The sequence below is a fragment of the Schistocerca piceifrons genome, chromosome 1 (genome assembly GCF_021461385.2).
Source record: "Schistocerca piceifrons isolate TAMUIC-IGC-003096 chromosome 1, iqSchPice1.1, whole genome shotgun sequence".
In the NCBI taxonomy this organism is placed as follows: domain Eukaryota; kingdom Metazoa; phylum Arthropoda; class Insecta; order Orthoptera; family Acrididae; genus Schistocerca; species Schistocerca piceifrons.
The window spans coordinates 284047498-284070411 of record NC_060138.1 but is presented as its reverse complement, the minus strand read 5'-3'; the positions used below and the strand labels follow the sequence as shown (position 1 = coordinate 284070411).

General features: G+C 40.7%; 1 protein-coding gene across 1 annotated transcript in view; it reads left to right on the top strand.

Moving 5' to 3' along the window:
• The first annotated feature begins 6271 nt into the window (after nucleotides 1-6271).
• Nucleotides 6272-22914, top strand: part of LOC124788797 (transmembrane protein 127-like) — a 32969-nt gene continuing 16326 nt past the window's right edge. The window contains exons 1-3 of the mRNA XM_047256082.1: nucleotides 6272-6463; nucleotides 10344-10635; nucleotides 10719-10886. Of these exons, the coding sequence (XP_047112038.1) occupies nucleotides 10359-10635; nucleotides 10719-10886 (445 nt within the window). The 5' untranslated portion in view covers nucleotides 6272-6463; nucleotides 10344-10358. The remainder of the gene's footprint in view (nucleotides 6464-10343; nucleotides 10636-10718; nucleotides 10887-22914) is intronic.

The following is a 22914-nucleotide window of genomic DNA, read 5'->3' as shown; positions in this document are numbered from 1 at the left end:
AACAGCAATTAAGATGACAGTGCAAGGACACATTACAATGAACTGAGAGAAGTGCCAAAGTGCACAAAAGACACTGAAAGACATTTGTTTTCATAACTGTACTGGAAGCATAAAATAACTAGATGACAAACTCATTCCAATTTTATGTTAGAACTAAAGTAAACAGATGATAAAACACAGTAATGTCTTGAAACTACATGTGAGTCCTGATGATCCTTCCGGAATCATCATGCCTCACATGGGAGGCATTGTGACATTACAGCCTTTATCACTGCGATTTTTAATATGTAAAAGTTTTTTTCTGTATTTGCGTCAGTATGTGCGAACTTTTAACATATACCAATGAATGTTGTAACCAGATATCTTTGCCGCACTCCTGAAAAGCGCAGAATATCACGATAGCTATAAACTGTTACACGCTGCTATCGATCAGTAAAAAAAAAACCGATGCACCTATGTTTCAAAATAACAATTGCCAGTTTTTACTTCTGCAGGGAGCCGCACCGCTGTCTAGCTGTTCTTCTGTGAATGTGTTGCGAGTCGGATGCAAAAGTATTGTGCTCCATACTGATATAATCATTTTATTGTAAATTTAAGAGTTTAAGTGATTGAAAAATATATGTAGCCACAAACAAGCGAGAATGTGTATCATGAAAATTCGCTCCACCGCCACAATGGGTGGCCATGTTAATGTAAGTTTCCGTTTCATAATATAATACTTGAAGCCTTGAAGTTTATTTAATTTCAAAGAAAATCTCTCAACTTTATTTTCATTAATTATACTTGTGATAATCTTTTCTATTTAAAAGATTTATGCAGCTTATGATCCAGCGTGTGTTCTGTCGGAACAGGAGGCTGTCGTGACGACATCGTTATAGTATTTATTCCAAGTTCTTTCAGTTCCGTTTATATGTTCGTACAAATCCAATTAGTTGGTCCCTTAGGTTTCTTTCATGTAACTTCCGTCTGTTTTCTCCGCGCGATCTTCCTCCGAAAAAAAATTTCTGTTCATTTTTTTTAGTAATTTTCGATATCGCGAAGGAGAAAAGACAGCCGCCTCCTGCTCCGAACGGAACACCACGACTTTTCTAACGTTGGAGAGTACCGCACGAATTTTCCGCTAAAAGGTAATAGAATTTCTTAAAGCTGGGTCAATTAAACATGTTGCTGCTGTTCTCCGACAAATCTGGTGTGATTAATAGTAATTTATTCTGTCACGACAAAAAGAACCAATTTTATTTTTACCAAAGCAACAAAGCTTTCAATTAAATTACTAGAAAAAAAAATCATACCAGAACTCTGGATCATATAAAAATAAAATACATTTTTAAAAAATTACCATGACTATGCTTCCAGCTAAAATAAAAATTAAACACAATCAGATTTTCAACATTAACAACGTAAAGGAAATCGCACAAATGTTATGTGTAACATATCGAATAAGGACATTACCTCTATTGTTCATGTGGGAGAACGGAAAACCCAAGATCATCTTCATTTGATTGGTCATCTCTTGCCTCGGCCACATAGTTTTCAGTATCTTTACTGATGCTGTCCTTATCGTCTGATAAAGAAATTACAATACCTTACACCTGCTTCTATGTTTGAGCTTGTAATCTCTTTCCACTCATGGTTCACGACGTTCTTCCAATTTTCTGGTGTTATTCGTGTGACAGCCTCATTTACCAGCTGCTCTGCCTCGCAACATAAAGGTTTTGTTTCGCTCTGCAACGTCTGTTTTCATTTGAGCTCAAATAAGTTCAATTGTGTTGTAATGGCAGTGGTACGGTGGAAGACGTATAATTTTGTGGCCGTGGTTCTTTGATAGCAGAGAACCACGGCCGCAAAATACATAATGTGTGTTCTGTGGCTTATATCGCTTCACTAACTCCAGAAGTTCTGCTTTCCGCATATTCTGTTCAAAGCCTATGTTATTATCTTTCAATCAGATGATTATTTTGTCTGTCCTTGCAGCAGCCGTTGGTGCCTTATTTAATTGTAGAGAACGGTATGTGGCATTGTACATACCAAAAACACTACCATAACTACGTCTGGTAGCAAACGAGTTACGAACCAGTCTTTGAATGTATCTCCATTCATCTCCTTGTGGTAGTCGACAGCTTTTTTTTACTGAAACATCATCGCAGCACCCGGCTCAAAACCGTTCATAGAGCCAGCATGAACTTAATTAGTCGCCCTCTCTCACCAGTTGGCACACTCATAGTTGCATGGCGCGTGTCGTTTGTCCATGTGACGGAACATGCATGACGCACATTGTCCCATGTTCCGTCAATCCATATTACATTTTCCGGATTCTCTGCTAGCAACTCGCGCAGGAAATAACATCTCCATGATACAATGTGTCCGTGTTCTGTAAATACCTTTTGTTCTGAGAACTTTTTCCAATGGAAGCCAATTATCTTCAAACCAATGGAGAGGCATGACGTGCTGCCTGAGAACAAACCACTGTCCAACAGTGATGCCATCAACTTTTTAAGTGTCAGATACTCCTTCCTGCTGTAGTACACGCATATGTGTTGCCTGATAGCACTTTCGTCAAAGTTGTCTATTTCAGTTACACAACACAATCTCTTCCTTGACTTTCCAGGTGTCACAATAATAGGGTTCGCATCTGAATTGGCAGCCTCCTTATCATTTGTGTCACTCTTCACTGCCGCTGTAGAGATGTACAACGCCTGTGCCAATCTGTCAACCACTTTACTCATTGATATCAAAGGCCCACCATTGCCACTTTTCTTTCAAAGTAAACACGCAATCTGTATATAAATTCGCGTGCTTGGGATTTCAGCTTAGCTCCATTCCCAAAAGCCCTCTTCTCTGCATTACAGGCAGCCATTTTCCACTTAAACATATGGCAAGAAACTCACAGAAGTAGAGGAATGCACATGGATACACACAAACCAGAACGTAGCACGTGGCGCAAGTTACTGAAAGCACTACGGTAACACTGGGACGTTGCCACGGTAATGTAAACAAAAGCTCACGATCTGACTGGCCGTAGTGGGTGCACGAAGCAAATGCGCCAAGACTGCGTCAACTGTCAGAGCTCTTCTTTCGCCGTATGAAGGAGAGCGAAGACGAAAAAGTCACATAATATTGGTGTCCTGTACCTCAATTGCACTATCAAGATAGTATCCTGTTCTTCAGTTGAGCTGTCATACATTAAATTTGAATCCCTTACTTCTGTTGAACTATATAGGCCAACTGAAGAATAGGAAACTAATGCTAGCTAAACAACAAAACCAACACACGTAATATTGGCATCCTGTACCTCAGCTGAACTACAACTACCTGTCCTTCAGGTGAGCTACATAAGTCAACAGAAGAACAGGGTACTAGTGCTAGCGAATTCGAAAAGAAGCGAAATACGAGAAACTTGTGTCCTGTAACTGAAGAATAAGATACTAATGCTAGCGAAGGCGAAAAATAGCTAACACCTCTATAGGTCAACTGAAGAGCTGGATACTTCCTTCGTAGTTCAGCTGAGCTAAAGGATGCCAGCGTTATGTATGTCGCTTTTTTCGTTTTTGCTAGCATTAGTATCCTATTCTTCAGTTGACCTACATACTTCCAACTGAAGTACGGGATACAAATTTTTCGTATGTCAGCCTTTTCGCCTTCGACAGTACTAGTATTAACAGAATAATATATAGTGGAAGCGAAGGCAAAAAACAGTGGCAACTATAAAATTTGTATCCCGTACTGCAGTTAAGATAGGTAAACCTATTCCTACAAACAAAAACCAAAAAGGAAAAATTGTATAGAATGAAAAAACAATTCTTCCAAAAATCTCTAACTCACTAAGGATGAAAATAAGTAGCGAATGTATTGGAACGAAGAAAATATTTAAATTAATACAAGCGACAAAATACGTATACAACGTCTGTCCCTGACTTTTGAAAACACATTCATTTCTTTCAATTTACAATGATGACGCCGCGGCTCAGAAAACAATCGATTTATTATCTGTGACTCGAAAATAGACACATTAATATTTATAGGCCGGTCCACACGCAACGATCTGTCTGCGCAGATGTCTGTACATGCAATAGACCGCTGCATATGGGTTGGGTTCACAAGACACGAACTCCAATCTACTACTCTCCTGCCATCTGTCGGTCACAGTCGGCGTAGAAAAGAAATATCAGTGGCAAGCGACTACGCTGGCCGAAAACGTCAGAAGTTTAATTAATTTATTTTGAAATTTAGGAATTGAAGAAATTCTGTTGTGGTCTGTGTTCGCAACTTGTGTTCCAAAAACATTCAGACAAAACGCAGGAAACAGAGAGAGCGGCCAAAATGCTATACATAGTGGCTGCTAAAGCGAAAGCATTTTTCGCACGTACATTTACTGCGAGAGTTGCAGGGCCACCCTAACGACTGGCGTAATTATTTACAGATGGATGTCGAAACTTACAATTGTCTCTTAACGCTCGTAACTTCTCATATTATACGAAATAATACTTGAATGAGAAGAGCAATTTCTCTCCATGAACGGTTGACGGTGACATTAAGATTCCTGGCAACAGGAAGGAGCTATAAGGACTTTAAATTTTCAACTGCAATTTCTAAACAAGCATTGAGTGAAATTATACCCAACACAAGTGAAGCTATTTACGCTGTCCTGAAGGATGAGTTCATGAAGGCAAGTCAAGTACATTAATTCTGTCAAGTTACAAATAATATTTTTGCTGGTGAAGAACCACAATATTTTTGCCGTTTTAGACGTGTTTGAATCACAAAATACCACAAACTTGGCTGGTATATTTCATCCACTCCAACACCAGATCTTCGAGATTTTTGAACTTTTGATAATTATTTACAGTAAACAGTCCACAACGATTTTTATTATTACCGTTTCTCAGTTCGCCGGTGCGTCAACTTCTCGTAATTTTTCAGTTAATGCATTGTATGCAGCTGTCTTTTTGTTCCTGTCACTGTACTCTTTACTTTTAATCTTCCACAAACATGGGTCATTTCTATAAAACTCAATGAATTCACTAATAAACTGTCTAGAACACTGACGAGCGTCAGCAATTTTAATGCTCCTTGCGCACAAAGACAAACACTAGAATGAACAAGCACCTTTTTCGCTCCAGATTTGCGGCGATATCCTGTCCACACGCTCCAACTTGTCTGCGCAGATGTGGTTTGAACCCACAGATTTGAGACAATTCGCTCAAACCTCCAACTCCAACTTCCAGGTTTGCACACACCTCATGTCGGTGCAAATCTCCTGTCCACACGCAACGATCTGTCTGCGCAGATGTGATGTGCACAGACATTTGCGCAGACAGGTTGTTGCGTGCGGACGGTTCTTATGAGTAAACTATGACATCATTGGTCAAAGCTGAGGGATTTTATCCATGCAGGTACAAACAGATGGGACGTGGCACCCCAGACTTGTGCTGCACGTTGTTTTGAAGCCAGAGTGGACACCATTTTAAAAAGCCCAAAACGCTAGCAGACTAGTAATTACGAGTGCTTCTTGTTCATTATTTATGTCGTGTGCGTGCAACAACAGTTTTAGATACTAAAATTATAGAGCTTGCATGAATTACATAATGTCAGGAAAGCAATTTCGAACGTTTTTCTCTCCTTGACTGCGTATTTGCTCTAGCAATACGTCTCAGAGTGACGTCTCGGGGACGTTCCACTCAGCCACTGCATTCAACTACTGGGGCGTAGACTATATGTATGGGGGTACGAATGCGGTGAACCTAGTGGTTTGGGCTAGTTAAGATAGCGAACATCGGCTTCAAGTTTGTGACGTAATGAAACCTCCCTTATTTACCTCCGCGATTGTATCCCATTCTCAACTGATCCCTAAATATTATACCATCTACACAAATACGATTTAGAATGGCAAAAACCACCGAAATGAGCTCGTTGTATAATTTTGTAATCGCTACGAATAAATTAATCAATAGTAGAGCAGAAACCTGTACCCAAAAAATAAAATTTGTCGTTCTTCGACCTCTTGCATGCTTCGCGCCAAGGAAAATACACTGTTTAGTGTTTAGTATGCCACATACTTCGTTCCTGCATGCTAATGACTGTTGTTTTACTTTTTTTCGCTTATGTAACACTGGATAACTTCGGAAGGTTGACAATAATCACATATTTTCTGGGATATTTAAAAAACAATTGGGAGACCAACCAAAAATTCAGAGGGCCTGGCAACTAAAGTGTAACACAGTCAAATACACACCACCCTTATCCAAAGTATTTGTTGTCTGAATGTTGGTACCGTAGATGTGGTTATACTTCAGGCTCAGAAACGCGGAAGAAAAGCAGCTGAGTGAATGACATATAAAATTATTTATCAATACATTGTCATTTTGCCATGTTAAAAGATTTCGAACTTGGCTATGCTAGTAATAAGAAGCCATGAATGACATTTTCGGTAGGGAATAAGTGATTTACGTGACATTAGCCGCAGGTAACTACGCTGTCAGATATACGTCAAAAGCAATACAACCTTCATAAAATGTAGACACTTCTTAATGAACTGTAAATAACTCTTAACATAAGGACGTAATTCCATAGAAATTTTAATGATAGTATGTTTGTGTTGTAGGGATCAGGTATACGCTTGCAGTTAAAGTGGCTATAAAGAGACTGTATGTAGTGGCATTCAAGGATTCAGATGACCATGCTATTAAATTTGCTTAGTATGTAAACGTCAGTGCCCATAGCTTGTACGATAATTCACTAGAGGTTTTGACGAAGGAGATCGTCAGTACCATTCAGTTAAGACATTCTAGTCACGGCTTTTTGTGTCAGTAGAAACCTTGTTTATTTACAGCCATGGCTTGTTATTTTGATGATGTAGTTATTTAGCTAATATAGTAATAAGAAAGGTAACAGACATATCTTTACAGGAACTGTGGGTACCATCTTCATGGCCGCAATGATACTGAAAACTTAGTATAGTTACTGTTTTTGTAACTCTGTTATTGTACCATGCAGCTGTGTCAGTTGAAACTATGAGTGTATACATTGTAACATAGTTGCACCATATCCATCAATAATGTCATGAGTGCAAGATTTGTTTATCGATTGTGAAGTCAACAATATTTTAATTTTTTGAGTGTCAATGGTACGTTGCCTGCCTGTAATTAACTGTTAAGAATCGTAAAATCTGTAAGGAAATAAAATAGTGCTATCAATACATAGGCAGGTTGAAACTTTTAATTCTGGGATGCCAAATAGAAATGCAAATTCAGTGAAAGCCTAGGATTCCCAGTATATGGAAAATGGCTTGAATATCTGGGAAGTCTGTGATGTATTCAGATCTAAGTGATAGGTATGTGTGGAAAAAAAAATGCGATCTTGGATACAAAATGACTAAATAATGCCATTTTAAAAAGTGCTTATTTATTATAGACATAATTAGATGTTGTGTGTGCTAAGAGTGCTTATTCTAAACACAAATGTTGCCTTTGGTTGTTAAAACTTTCTCTCCATCCTATCCAATATTACACTTTGGTTGTTTAGACACTTTAAAGTGAGTACAGTAAAATGTTTCAGGATATCACAGTTTTATATTTATATTTTTTGTCTTTAACCTGTGTACATGTAGCTGAGAAGAAAAATATTGATGATTTTTCAAATTTTAGAATCTTGCAATTCTGAGCCACATATAGGAGAAGACGAATTTGGATTTAGGAAAGGAGAAGGGACCAGGGAACCTGTAATTGCTTTATGAATGGTCTTAGAAAGATGGATTGAAATCTACGGGAAAAACGTGCTGCATTTATTGATCTAGAAAAAGGCTTTTGATATAGTGGACAAGAAGATACTCTTTGAAAAACTAAATAAATTGAAATTAATTGGAGAGAGAAAAGATTGAGTCAGTTTAGAAACTAGAGTACAGAAATAGATACCAGTGGCACTAACAAGGGGCTACAGTAAGAATCTCGGGGGGCTGAAAATGCTATGCTTTCTCCATATTTATTTATAGAAAGTGCAATGCACCCAATAAAAAAGGGTGAGAAACAAGAAGGAAATTCATCAAAAGATTTATTTGGAGCATTTTAAACTATTTTTGTGCAAGATGGACTCTGGGGAATCAAGAAACGGGAAAAAAGTAGCAAGAGAGATGTGAATGTGGAGAAAAGCTACAAAAACACCATGAGCTGAAAGAAATTCTAATGAACAGCTGCTGAAAGAAATTAAAGGAAAAGGCATTAATTAACATGAGACAGGACAATGACGACGATGTAGTAGTATATACAGGGTGTTACAGAAAGGTACGGCCAAACTTTCAGGAAACTTTCCTCACATACAAATAAAGAAAAGATTTTATGTGGACATGTGTCCGGAAACGCTTAATTTCCATGTTGGAGCTCATTTTAGTTTTGTCAGTCACCTACGCTCAATGGAGCACGTTATGATTTCATACGGGATACTCTACCTGTGCTGCTAGAACATGTGCCTTTACAAGTAGGACACAATGTGTGGTTCATGCACGATGGAACTCCTGCACATTTCAGTTGAAGTGTTCGTACGCTTCTCAACAACAGATTCGGTGACTGATGGATTGATAGAGGCGGACCAATTCCATGACCTCCACGCTCTCCTGACCTCAACCCTCTTGACTTTCATTTATGGGGGCATTTGAAAGCTCTTGTCTACGCAACCCCGGTACCAAATGTAGAGACTCTTCGTGCTCGTATTGTGGATGGCTGTGGTACAATACGCCATTCTCCAGGGCTGCATCAGCGCATCAGGGATTCCATGCGACGGAGGGTGGATGCATGTATCCTCGCTAACAGAGGACATTTTGAACATTTCCTGTAACAAATTTTTTGAAGTCACGCTGGTACGTTCTGTTGCTGTGTGTTTCCATTCCATGATTAATGTGATGTGAAGAAAAGTAATAAAATGAGCTCTAACATGGAAAGTAAGCATTTCCGGACACATGTCCACATAACATATTTTCTTTCTTTGTGTGTGAGGAATGTTTCCTGAAAGTTTGGCCGTACCTTTTTGTAACGCCCTGTATATCGTAATTGTATGCATCTATTGCATAAATTAATAGCTAGTGTGTGATAGTGCTCCATCTGAATTATTGATTGTTGGAACAGACTAATTTGTAGCATATAGGTTAGGTTGGAAGGCAACAATTTGGTTGAGCGTTGACATACGCAGTGAATGTGTATGCAAAATCAAGGTTGTGACAACATACTGATGTGTAACATACACAGATATGTTTTTTTGTTATGAAAGGTAAAAGTAGATTCAGAAAAGCTATATTAGATAATAGCCAAATCCCTGATAAGTATTTTGGTGCATATTAGGTACATATATCGGACATAAATCATTAAAAAAATGTAGAGAATGTGACACAAGGTAGCTTCTACCTAAGTAACATTGAACCAGAACACATTTTCAACTTTCTGATGGCAACCAAAACACTTTGCTGTACTCCAGTTGGAAATCAATAAAAGGCCAAAATACAATGGTGAATTTTGTGAGTAAATAGTTTTAGCAGTCAAAGGTGGTAGTGATGGCTTTCTAATAGTTTTGTATGACCGTCGACCCTACGTATGGGTGATTAACCAGGAAATTGTAGTGAGATATATTACTGGTGGTGTAATAGTTGACTTTTGGTAGGTGTCTGGACATTCACTCTAAGACAAAAAGAAGAAAAAGTAGGGGGGGGGGGGGGGAGATGCACCATGAAGGAATTATCCGAATCGGGTGGAAATCAGTAGATGTGATGTAATATACAGACAAAAACTCTATCAGCGCCAAGCCGAATAACTGCCTGCGTAAGGGCAGGGATTATTGATTTACTCAGTTTGCGGTGCTCTTTATGTCAAATGAATCGTCCAATTTTTCTGAAATAGTAATTGTTTATTTGTCTGTACATATTCATCATATCAACCGATTCCATTCCATTCAGATAATTCCTTGATGGTGCATAAGTTTCTTTCTTTTTTTTTTCTTAGAATGTATTTGAAATGGGAATGAGCACATTGTAATTTTTTCTTTTTTCAAAGTGATCTATGGCTGTGAACAGGAAGACGTAATTGTGTTGCTCATCTTCTACTTTTTTTTTAAATAAAAAAAAAATCAAGAATTCTATACCACTTTATAGTAGTGAGAAGTAAGTAATAAGTTACGAAGGACCATAATAAGTCATAGTTAAATTATTTCCTTAAACAGAGGCTTGTTTTTTAAGCTATAGTCGCTTCATTTTCAGTTGGCATGTTTATCTTTTATTAATACTAAAATTCCATGTGACTTATTTCCATTTACTATTTCTCAATTACACACTATCAAATTACAGAAGGTTTTTTTATTTGTTTCAGATTTAAGTTTTGGAAATGCACAATCAAAATTGTTTTCCACGTCAGAGATGGTCATTGCCAAAGGACCAAGAAAGGAATTTTGTTGCAGCCTTTTTTCACATGGCTACAATTGCTTTGACTTGCACTTCTCTTGCTCAGCTCGGATGGTTTAGAATTCGAGGCAGTATCTGTTCTCCTCATTTAGCTGTGTATCAGTTTTTCAGTGCTGATTATCCAAGTGAACCGGAGCGAGACTACACATTCAGTGAATTTTCACCACCTGTAACTATTCAGTATTACCCTCAGAAAGAGAGTATGTTTCCAGTAGTATTTGATGCCTAGTGTCATTTAATTTCATTTTAAACAGAAGGGAATTATTTTTCTTTTTCTTTCTAGCACCACGGTGTATGAATCAAGAAATAGCTAATTTGATGAGGACCGTTATTTTATTGTGTTTCATGGCTATGTCATCCTCTCTTCTGGGTTTCTTCCTGGATATAATTGGGCCAACGACCAAAATACTGCGCACAATCAGAAGAAATGCAATTCCAAGCATTTTCACGGGTAATTGTCCAACAAAAGAATTGTATAGCATAATCACCCTGTCTTTGTAAGGCAAGTTCTACAAGTAAATGAGGCAGAGAGAATAAGGATTCAGAGTCATAGAGGAAAATGAAAAGCGTTTTTTTTATTGTCAATAACTCTTTACTTTGCAAAATCTGCAGACACACTTCTGCACCTTGTATACTTTTTGAAGATTTAATGAATGAGATTTCAAATCACTTTGGTCACTCTCTTTCTTTCAGCAGATTACTGCCCAAACTCTTTGCCTTTACATGTGTCTGCTTGTGTCTGTATATGTGCGGATGGATATGTGTGTGTGTGCGAGTGTATACCTGTCCTTTTTTCCCCCTAAGGTAAGTCTTTCTTCTCCCGGGATTGGAATGACTCCTTACCCTCTCCCTTAAAACCCACATGCTTTTGTCTTTTCCTCTCCTTCCCTCTTTCCTGATGAAGCAACCGTGGGTTGCGAAAGCTTGAATTTTGTGTGTGTGTGTGTGTGTGTGTGTGTGTGTGTGTGTGTGTGTGTGTGTGTGTCTTATCAATATACCAACGCTTTTGTTTGGTAAGTTACATCATCTTTGTTTTTAGATACAAGAGTAATTATTTGTATTACAAAACATAAAATAAAATGAAAATAGAACGAGAAAGCTGAATAAAGCTTGAAATATACTGACAAGTTAGAAACTTCTCCTAGAAACTTTCTGTATGTGGTTAGATAGTAAACTCTTTGTAAGTGTGTCTAGCAGTACCCTGCCAAAAGGTTTGGTGAACACCTTCTCTTATATAGTCTTTCCATGGCAGCGATGCATTGGTGAAATGACTCACCACACATATCATTCACATCTCCAAGCTTAGGTTGGAAGAGATCCAAATAGAAATGAGGGAAATGTAATTTCAGAGACATGTCATAGCATATAGGTATGTAACAGTCCAATATGGGTTCTGTCAGTTTCCTGTAATTCTCAGACATTAGGTTTTTGACTTCTTAGTATCTGTCAGCAACTGTTCGAAGGTAATGTCTTTTGAGTCATAGATCTGACACCCAATGAAAATTCCTTCTGTAATTTTTGCAGTACTAATCACAGGAATTTTTGGGAATGAAACTGAAAATCCTGGCCAGCTTTGTCCATTGCTTTCACAAAATTTTTTGTAAAGCCTAACTTAAGATGGAGTAGTGGTGACAGCACATTGTATTTGTCAACAAGGGGTTCATGTGACACTTTTTTTTTTTTTTTTCACTGGGATTGAATGTGTCTCTAAAAGGCTACTCTTTGACTACATAATGGTCTTTCCTGGTCCTACTGTCCCAGTGATACAAGGAAGAGCAATATTTTGTGTAAGCAGTCTGGATTCTCAGAAGTCCCAGAGCAGAGTAAGTCTAGTGGTCTCATAGGTTTCCTTTAACTAAATGGAATGGGCCTCTGTTATCAAAGGTTTCTCATTTCCATTATGTAAGAGAATAGCTTTGAGACTACTGTTTGAGGAATCTTTAAATAGGTGCTATTCTTTCGAATTGTGAATTGTCCAAAATTTTGTAAGCAGTCCTTTTATGTCGTTACAGTATACCACACTCCCTGTTATTGAGAGAAAAGTGGAAAGGCAAAGCTATCGTTTATGGAATGTAATACTAGGATGTGGTTTTTTTTAACTGGTTCTTTTCTTGAAGATAAGACCCAAGTAATTCTGCTTGGGTCTCTGATAGATTTAGATCTCTTATAAGATTGTTGAAAGCTGTTTGTGACAATCGCTGTGGGATACAACCAGCCTCTTAAGTAGCAGAACCAACATGAGCACCCCCCCTCTCACTGTGGGTCCGGGGGTTAGAACAGGCCCAAGGTATTCCCGCCTGTTGTAAGAGGCGACTAAAACGAGTCTCACGTGTATTGGCCTTTATGTAATGGCCCCCTGCAGGGTTTGACCTCCATTTTTCAAAATTTTCCTGAAGAGCGAGTTAATTGGGGAAGGGCACCTTATGTGGTGCATAGTGTCCATAATGCGCCGAGACCTCCCATGTCCTTTGTCAATGTGGATCTGCACTTCCACTCATTCTCCAGCTGTTGGGTGAGGTCACCCTCGTGGGTGTGTTTTCCTCCATCCTCTATGCAGTACTGCTATCTGTGCTGTCAACTACAATGTACTTCTTAGCTCATTTGTGCCTGATAGCCAGCATGATAGCCAGTCCGTCATGGTGGGTTTGCCATGTACCCTCTTGGTTGTAGCCGCCTGACCACACAGGGATCACTCTGCTGATGCCTGCACTGTTAACACCCCATGTATGCTGAGGAGTACGTGCCAGTCGCCCCGGAGCATCCGGACTCCTGGCAATGGCCATCCCGCCAGGTGGCCTTTGCTGTGGCTGGGTGGCGCCCGTGGGGAGGGCCCCTGTTTGGAGTGGGTGGCATCAGGGCGGATGACACGCCATGAAGTGTAGTACATCATCTCTCGCTGGTGGTCAAACACCAGCAGTCTCTAAGCGGTCATGGTCTAACTTCAATGCTATGAAATATGACCCCAAATCATCCTCCCCCCCCCTGGCCGCACCATGGGAGGAACACCAGGATAAGGATGTCAGCGAAGCTTATTCACCCCGGTACCTCGTATGTACGAGAGTTAATGGGGAATCTTTTTTGTCAATAAAACCTCAGTTTTTTGTGAAGCATTTAGAGGACAAGTTTGGGGAGGTGGAGGGCTTGTCCAAAATGCGGTCAGGGTTGGTCTTGATCAAAACAGCATCTGCCCAGTCACAGGCGCTACTCGCTTGTGACAAGCTGGGGGATGTTCCCGTTTCCGTCACGCCTCATAAGAACGTAAATATGGTCCAGGGTATCACATTTCACAGGGACCTTCTTTTGCAATCTTATGATGAGCTGCACACCAATTTAGAGCAGTGAGGTGTCCGTTTCGTCCGGCGCATCCACCAAGGTCCGAGGGATAATCAGGTTGCCAATGGCGCCGTCATCTTGGCCTTCGAGGGTGACACATCTGAGAAGGTCAAGGTGATGGTCTACTGCTGTGATGTAAAGTTATATGTCCCTCCCCCAATGCGGTTCTTTAAGTGCTGGAAGTTATGTCATATGTCTTCCTGCTGTACTTCCAGCATCACCTATCCGAATTGTGGACGTCCTCCACATCCCGATACTTCCTGTGCCCCACCTCCCATCTGTCTCAACTGCAGAGAGCACCATTCGCTTTGTTTGCCAGACTGCAGGATTTGCCAGAAAGAAAGAAACGTACTGGAATAAAAGACCCTGGACCGACTGACCTGCACTGAGGCTAAGAGAAAATATGAGAGGCTACATCCTGCGCATATGATGTCAAACTACGCTGCCGCTATGACATTGGTCTACTGTCGTCTGTTCCGCCGTGTACAGTTGGCTCTCAGAGCCGTCAGACTCCACCTGCCCCCTTTATGGTGAGGGGCACTTCCCTCCCTATTGCTCCTGCACAACCTACTTCAGGAGCAACACTCCCCCTCCCTGCCCCCAACCACGGGGGACGTCGGTCCCCACTTCCCAGCCAGAGAAGTGTAAGTCTTCTTCGGCTCCTCTCAACAGGAAGGGATCCCTTGGATCACCCCCTTGCCATGTTCCCGCCAGTGGCTGAAGCAACCACAGGTAGCTGGTCATAGGGCTTCATGTTCCTCCTCATTCCCTGAGACTGAATAAGTGAAGCCCTCCCAGCCGGACAAACCTATGGAGCAGTGAGAGAAACCTAAAAAGAAAACAACCCCCAAGAACCAATGCACTGTGGTGGCACCCACACCATCACTACCTACAAGCTCTGTGTCTGAGGATGAGGTGGAGATTCTGGCGTACGCTGAGGACCTAGATCTCTCTTCTTCAGTGTGCCCCCAGCAAAAGACAGTCCCTTAGTGGTCGCCAGAAGTCGCTGAGGCAAGTAAAGAGCGTCAACAAGCTCTACAGCACTTCCCTAGAGTACCTAATAGCCTTTAAGTGGCTCCGTGCCCGTGTTTGCCAGCTTTTAAAACGACGGAAATAGGAGTGTTGAGAGAGATACGTGTTGACCATTGGGTGCCATACGTCACCTTTGCAAGTCTGGATGAAGGTCAGATGTTTTTGTGGGTACCAGACTCTGAAAGGTGTCACTGGCATTAACATTCAATGGCATGTTAGCTGCCTACGCAAACACAATTGCTGAGCACTATGCTTGAGCCTCTGTGTCGAAGAACAACCCCCCAGCCTTTCGCACCCTCAAACGGCGGATGGAAAAGAAAGTTTCGTTCACTACATGCCACAGTGAACCCTATAATGCCCCATTTACAGAGTGGGAGCACCTCAGCGCCCTTGCACATTGCCCCGGCACAGCTCCTGGACCGGATCGGATCCACAGTCAGATGATTAAACATCTCTCGTATGACTACAAGTGACATCTCCTCGTCATCTTCAACTGGATCTGGTGTGATGGTGTCTTTCCATTTCAATGGTGGGAGAGCACCATCATTCCGGTGCTAAAACCCAGTCAAAACCCACTTGATGTGGACAGCTACCAGCCCATCAGCCTCACCAACTTTCTTTGTAAGCTGCTGGAACGTATGGTGTGTCAGTGGTTTGGTTGGGTCCTGGAGTCACGTGGCCTACTGGCTCCATGTCAGGGCGGCTTCCACCGTGGTTGCTCTACCACTGATAATCTTGTGTCCCTCAAGTCTGCCATCCAAACAGCCTTTTCAAGATGCCATCTGGTTGCCTTTTTTTTTTACTTATGTAAAGTATACGACACGAATTGGCGTTGTCATATCCTTGCCACATTGTATGAGTGGGGTCTCCTCGGTCCGCTCCCAGTTTTTATCCAAAACTTCCTGTCGCTCCGTACTTTCCATGTCCAGTTCAGTGCCTCCTATAATTAGTTCCCCCTGTATTCATGAGAATGACATTCCACAGGGCTCTGTATTGAGTGTCTTTCTATTTTTAGTGGCTATTAACGGTGTGGCAGCAGCTGTAGGACTGTCGGTCTCACCTTCTCTGTATGTGGATGACTGCATTTCGTACTGCTCCTCCAGTACCGGTGTTGCTGAGCAGCGCCTGCAGGGAGCCATTCACAAGGCGCAGTCATGGGCTCAAGCCCATGGCTTCCAGTTTTCAGCCGTGAAGTCATGTTTCATGCATTTCTGTCGGCATCGCACCATTCGTCCAGAACCAGAACTGTATCTTAATGACAATACACTCCCTGTAGAGGAGACATATTGATTCTTTAGACTGGTTTTCAATGCCCAATTGACTTGGCTACCTCACTTTCATCAGCTTCAGCGGCAGTGCTGGCAGCACCTCAATGCCCTCCGTTGCCTGAGCAACACCAACTGGGGTGCAGATCACCCTACACTATTGCATCTCTACAGAGGCCTTGTTCAATCCTGCCTTGGCTATGGGAGTCTGGTTTACGGTTTGGCGGCACCCTCAGCAATGTGTTCACTTGAACCAGTGCACCATTGTGGTGTTCGCTTAGTGATGGGAGCTTTTAGAATGAGTCCAGTGACCAGTGTCCTGGTAGCGGCCGGAGTCCCTCCATTGAAGGTTAGGCATGCACAACTGCTCGCCAGTTACGTTGCACACATTTGTAGTTCTCCTGTGCATCCGAATTACCGTCTCCTTTTCCCAATCATGGCGGTTCATCTCCCGCATTGGTGACCCAGGTCAGGGCTTATGATTGCGGTTCGCGCCCGGTCCCTTCTGTCAGAACTGGATTTCTTCCCGCTACCACCTCTCCTTGTGGTCCATTAACGTATACCTCCGTGGTGTATGCCTAGGCTGCAGATTCTTCTGGACCTTTCACATGGCCCTAAGGACTCCGTTAAACCTGCGGATCTCCGCTATCACTTCCTCTCGATTCTCGACATGTACCGGGGCCATGAAGTGGTTTACATCGATGGCTCAATGGCTGATGGTCTTGTAGGCATTGCGTATGTTCATGGAGGACATATTGAACAGCACTCCTTGCCAGGTGGCTGCAGTGTTTTCACTGCTCTTGATCACATCAGTTCTTGCCCTGGCAAGTCATTTCTCCTGTGTACTGACTCCTTGAGCAGCGTACCAGCTATCGAGCAGTGCTACCCTCGCCGTTCTTTGGTAGCATCCATTCAGAGTCCATCAATGCCCTGGAATGGTCCCGTCGTTTAGGGATGTTTGTGTGGACCCCAGGACACGTTGGAATCCCAGGCAACGAACCTGCTGACAGGCTGGCCAAACAGGCTACATGGATACTGAGCGAGGTGGCGCAGTGGTTAGACACTGGACTCGCATTCGGGAGGACGACTGTTCAATCCCGCATCCGGCCATCCTGATTTAGGTTTTCCGTGATTTCCCTAAATCGCTCCAGGCAAATGCCGGGTTGGTTCCTTTCAAAGGGCACGGCCGACTTCCTTCCCAGTCCTTCCCTAATCCGATGAGACCGATGACCTCGCTGTCTGGTCTCCTTCCCCGAAACAACCAACCAACCAGGCTACATGGAAGCTGCTTCTGGAGGTGGGCATCTCTGAAAATGACCAATGTTCTGTCTTATGCTAAAGGTTTTTTTGGCTTTGGGAGTCGCACAACAAACTGCGTGTCATTAAGGAGACTACGAATGTGTGGAAGTCTTCCATGTGGTCCTCACTCAGGGAATCAGTTGTTGTCTGCCGGCTCTGCATTGGCCATATTGGGTTAACGCATGGTTACCTCCTCCGTCGCAAAGACCCACCTCGGTGTCACTGTGACTTACAAATGACGGTCGTCCACCTCTTGCTGGACTGCCCTCTTTTAGCCACTCTGCGGTGGACTTTTAACGTTCCCAGCACCTAACCTCCAGTGTTAGGTACCAATGCCTCAACAGCAGCTTTAGTTTTATGTTTTATTCGTGAGGGTGGGTTTTATCATTTGATCTAAGTTTTAGCTTATGTCCTTTGTCCCTGTGTGTCCTGCACCCTAGTGCTTTTAGGGTGGAGGTTTTAATGTGTTGGATTGGCTGGTTTCTCCTTTATACTCTCATGGTCAGCCAGCCATGGTAATCTGTTCTCTTGTTTTTGTCTCTTCTACATGTTTCTTGTGTCTCTCTGTGGTTTTATTGTCCGATTTTTTTTTTTTTTTTTTTTTTTTTTTTTTTTTTTTTTTTTTTTTTTTTTTTCCCCCCCCATTTTAGTGTTTGTTGCCCTTCTGTCGTTCTTGTGGTTTTCTCCTTTCTTCCAGTTGTGTTTTGTATGTCTCGATTATTTTACTCCCACCCTTGTGGAATTATTTTAATCGGAAAAAGGGACTGATGACCTAGCAGTTTGTTCCCTCCTCCTCGCTCCTCCTCCCCCTCTTTTAAACCAGCCAACTAACCAACATGAGCAGCAGCTCTGTGGTACCCAGCACTTACTCTCACATCCCTTTGATTCAAGATACAATTCAAATGCCTTTTTGATGACTGGTGAAATGGTATGTCTGTGAGTCTGTCATAAACTCATCATGCACGTAACAGAAAAAATTTGCTGAATTAACACACTTCATGGACATCGCAGAGTATAAGAAATCCGCGAACATGCGCAAACAATATTACTCATGTTCGGAGATGTACAGTTATCAAGAATTGATACTGTGTTATCTTATAGTGAGGTAGTTGATTGACTGATGTAGTTGCAACTTCCCTTTACCTACCTCAAGTTGCCATCTCCACCTCCGCTCTCCACTCCCATCACCAGGCTATAGTATTCCTAAAATAATGGAATGTGTTAAACACTGCGACAACATAAATAATGTGGCCGAGTGCAAGTGAAATTGTTTTTCCAGAACTAAGTTTAATTGATAGTGAACAATGGTTTTCACCATTGTCATCCAAGCACTGAACTACATTACAAACACATATTTTTGTTCTGTGACAATCTTCATTGCTGCACTGTGTTACCAGCCAGTGTTGTAGTGTAAAGTAATTCTATGGAGTTAAGTTTGAAAGAGAAGAGAATAGAAGCGTTCGAAATGTGATGCTACAGAAGAATGCTAAAGATTAGATGGGTAGATCACATAACTAATGAGGAGGTATTGAATAGAATTGGAGAGAATAGAAATTTGTGGCACAACTTGACTTCTTCTAGTCAAGATCGTAGAGGGAGACCAAGAGATGAATACACTAAACAGATTCAGAAGGATGTAGGTTGCAGTAAGTACTTGGAGATGAAGAACCTTGCACAGGATAGAGTAGCATAGAGAGCTGCATCAAACCAGTCCCTGGACTGAAGACCACAACAACAAGATGTTTGAAATTACCTCTGTGGCAGTTAAATGTCACTTTTGTATCCCTTTTGTCATTTCTGTTATTGGATTCAGTGTAATCAGAAAATTTCAAACTTTAATAGCAATTATGGCACTTTATACCAATAAGGGGTGCTATTTTTTAAGAGATATTTCGTCTGTTTTTGCTCTGGGTGTTGGTTCCTCTTATCAGTTTAGTAAACAGTAGAGATTCACAATTGTATACAGTGATTATTCAGAATATCCCAGTTGTAAGGAATAGGTAATTTTTTCTTCAAACATTGAGTCCCACATATGTGTTAATTTCAGTATAAAGTCATTTGGATTATAAATCAATGTGTTGGTCACATAATATTTAATAAAAATTGATAGCCCATTTTGGATTTTACAACTGCCATCAGATCTAAAAAATCAGCAACATCACATAGGTGTTTAGTCAATTCATGTTGTACTGATTACATACCTGTGTGATGCTGCTATGTTTTTTTTCACAGTTATGTCATTTATTTCTGCTTACCTTGAATCAGCCTTGATCTGTTGGTTACTTTTTTCCGACTAACACACTATTTGAATCTTTTATATTCGTGAGGTAACAATGAAGTGCCCCGACAAGACACTACTTAGCTTTTGCCCTTACTACTACCGTGTTGATACTTGATATGTATGCTAAATGTTTTGCTATTTGTGAACAAATTGGTGCCATTAGTAAAGGGGACTAGATTCATCATTTTCACCCACTCTGGCATCCATCCAAAGGTGTGGGCATCCACCCAAAGGTGTGAACTTCAGTATGTGCGTCATAGATATACTGTGTATGGACTTGGTGTCCCAGAGGTCATGCTGTCAGATATGAGATTCAAGACCTATGGCCATCTGTGGAAAACTTACTGTGAATGTTGGCTCTCTTATTGGCATTACCTATGAACTCTTAAAAATAAAATTGTATGGCCTCTGTGGATGATTGTCGAACCATGAGACTAAGTTCTGAGAATAATTACAGTGTAAACTGTAGACTGTCTTGATTCAGTATTGTTTGAGGCGAGCATTCCAGAGGGAAGATTTTTGTTAAGAATCACTTGTTGCTTTTACAGTGTGGTCCCCAGTTGTACAAAAAGCTACAGTTTGAGAGTGCTACTGTTACAGTAAGCCAAATGGTGTTCATGAAGGGGCCCACAAAAAGTCTTAAAAGTGAATATTTCCAAGGTTTGTGTAAGTTGACCAGTTTTCGAAAGACTTTGCTGGTGTATTGTATGATCCGGTGATCCTTCAACCAAGTCCTCTTCTCATTAAATACATGTGTATATCTATGTGTACATATGACTTAAATTAATCTTGTATGAAGCTGACATATCCTACATTATTCTACAAATGATCCTTGGAAAAATGCATTTCTACTACTTTGATGACCTTGTTCTCATTTTTTGAACTGGTTTCAGGCAAGTGCTCTTGGTGCTGACCAAAGCTTTCATTCATGATATTCTAGTGTGCAGCTGCTTTTATGAATGTTCTGAAATTGTCATACGGTGAATGTGTCTTTCACTTGTTTATATTATGCCATCAATATGTGACAATCTGTAGCTCACTGAGAAATAATTTCTAAGTTCTGGGGTTTAAGAAGAAAGTACATAATTCTGCCATCTATTTTTTACTTGTGTTATGACTTGCCTTACAATGTACCATCAAACAGGGTTATTTGACATACATTTTTTTATGTCTTCTTGATTTTATGAAGTATCATTAGTTATGTAATTGATAGAAACGGGTTTATGCAGGTCATTAGGGTTCTTAAGGCAAATTATAACATCAAAGTAAATGGAAATCATGTTTATGACGTGTTAAAAATATTGTGTACAAAGTTAAGCCATTCAAGGTGTAACTTCACACAGACTTATACTTAGGATGGTATTCGGCATAATTGCCTCATAATGGGTAACTTTATATATATTGGAAATTTTAAATGCAAAGAAAACATAAATCTGAAGTCAATTGACACTTTTCATAGCTTTATTGACGTGTTGGAACACATTACAAGAATAAACGGAATATGGTGAGTCATTTCCGTTTTAAGTTTTTGTGAAGTAAACTGAAAATGTTTCTGCTGTGTCCAGAGCACGACTTTCTCATACTTCACTTTCACAGCACATATATGGCAGTATGAGGTTCCACTAACCATAATTTCGCTTAAGTAAAGATTGAATGTTTACATAAGGGATTGCAGGTGTTCTTTGAACTTCAAAAACCCTGTACATAGTACAGTAGGTTCATCAAGTAGGCCACAATGTCTTGGTAATTTATTTTGGAGATATCTTCAACAGCACATCCTGCAAATGTGTGTTTTGAGTGAGCTGTCTTCTTCATGAGTTTAACTAGCCTCTCATAGAGAAGGAATTAGCATATTTCATCAAAATATGAGAGGTATTAGAGATAAAGTTAGTGAACTGCTTATAGATGTTGACTTTGACATTATTGATATATCAGAGCACCACTTAAATAATGTGACAGTTCAAAGGCTTCCTTCAGCAGAATACAGATTAGCTGGCTGTTTTTTTCAAGGAGTTCTTAGCAGAGTGGGGTAGTGGCAATGTACATAAAAAACAGTATGCCATTTGAGTCCGTAGATGTATCACGGCACTGCACTGAACAGGTATTTGAAAGTTGTGCAGGGGCAGTTGAGTTTAGTGAACTAAATCTCTAACTGTTGTTTATAGGTCCCCAACTATGAATTCAGAGCATTTCTGCTCAAAACCAGAGGGGGTTCTTGGTTCACATTATAGGAAGTACCAAAAATTAGTTCTATGTGAATATTAATTTTGTATGTGATTGTGCAAGAAAAAGGATGTTGGAAGATGTCCTAAATTTATATGATCTGACGCAGACTGTATTTTTTCCAACCAGGATGGAGGTGAACAGTAGCACGGCCATAGACAATATTTTTGTTCTTTCTTCATTACTAGTTGGGCATTCTGTTGGTAAAAGGGTGAATGGCCTTTCGGACCATGATGCACAAATTTTAACACTAAAAGATTTTTGTACTCAGACAAGTGTTGTGTATAATTACAAACTTGTAGAAAACAGCAACAGAGAGTTCTCTAAACCTAGTCAAGGAACAAGAGTGGCAGGACATTTGTAGTGCCGATAACATTGATGACAAATATAATGCTTTCCTTAACACATTTCTCTTGCTCTTTGAGAATTGCTTTCCATTAGAACATTCTAAATGGGGTAATAGCAATAAAAGGTAGCTTGTGTGGCTTACTAGTGGGATAAGGATATCTTGTAGAACAAAGTGGGAATTACATCAAAATGTTAGAAATAGTCACAGTCAAGCTATGTGATATGAAAATAGAATAGCTAAGTTATAGGATAAAATTAAAACTGTGTGGTCAGTTGCGAAGGAAGTGTCTGCTATCAAATGTACAGTTCGGTTTTAGAAGTGGTTTAAGAACTGAAAATACTATATTTTCTTTTCTCTATCAGGTACTGGATGGATTAAGGTTTCAAATGCTAGGCATCTTTTTTGATTTATTTGATTTAGCAAAGGTGTTTGATTGTGTTGATCACTTGACTGGTTGCACAGGTAGCTGTGCTTTTGATAGGATAGGTGATGTTTGTGACCAGACTGGAGCAGGTGTGGTGGGAGAAAGTACAGAACAGGTGTTGCATCTAAGTCTATTACAGGGACATGAGCCATGAGGCAGGGGTTGTGTAAGGATGGACGAGTATATTGTTTTGGTTTGATAGGCAGCAGAATATCATTGTAGGAGGTGTAGGAAGGATGGTGGATAGGACATTTCTCATTTCAAGGCACTTGT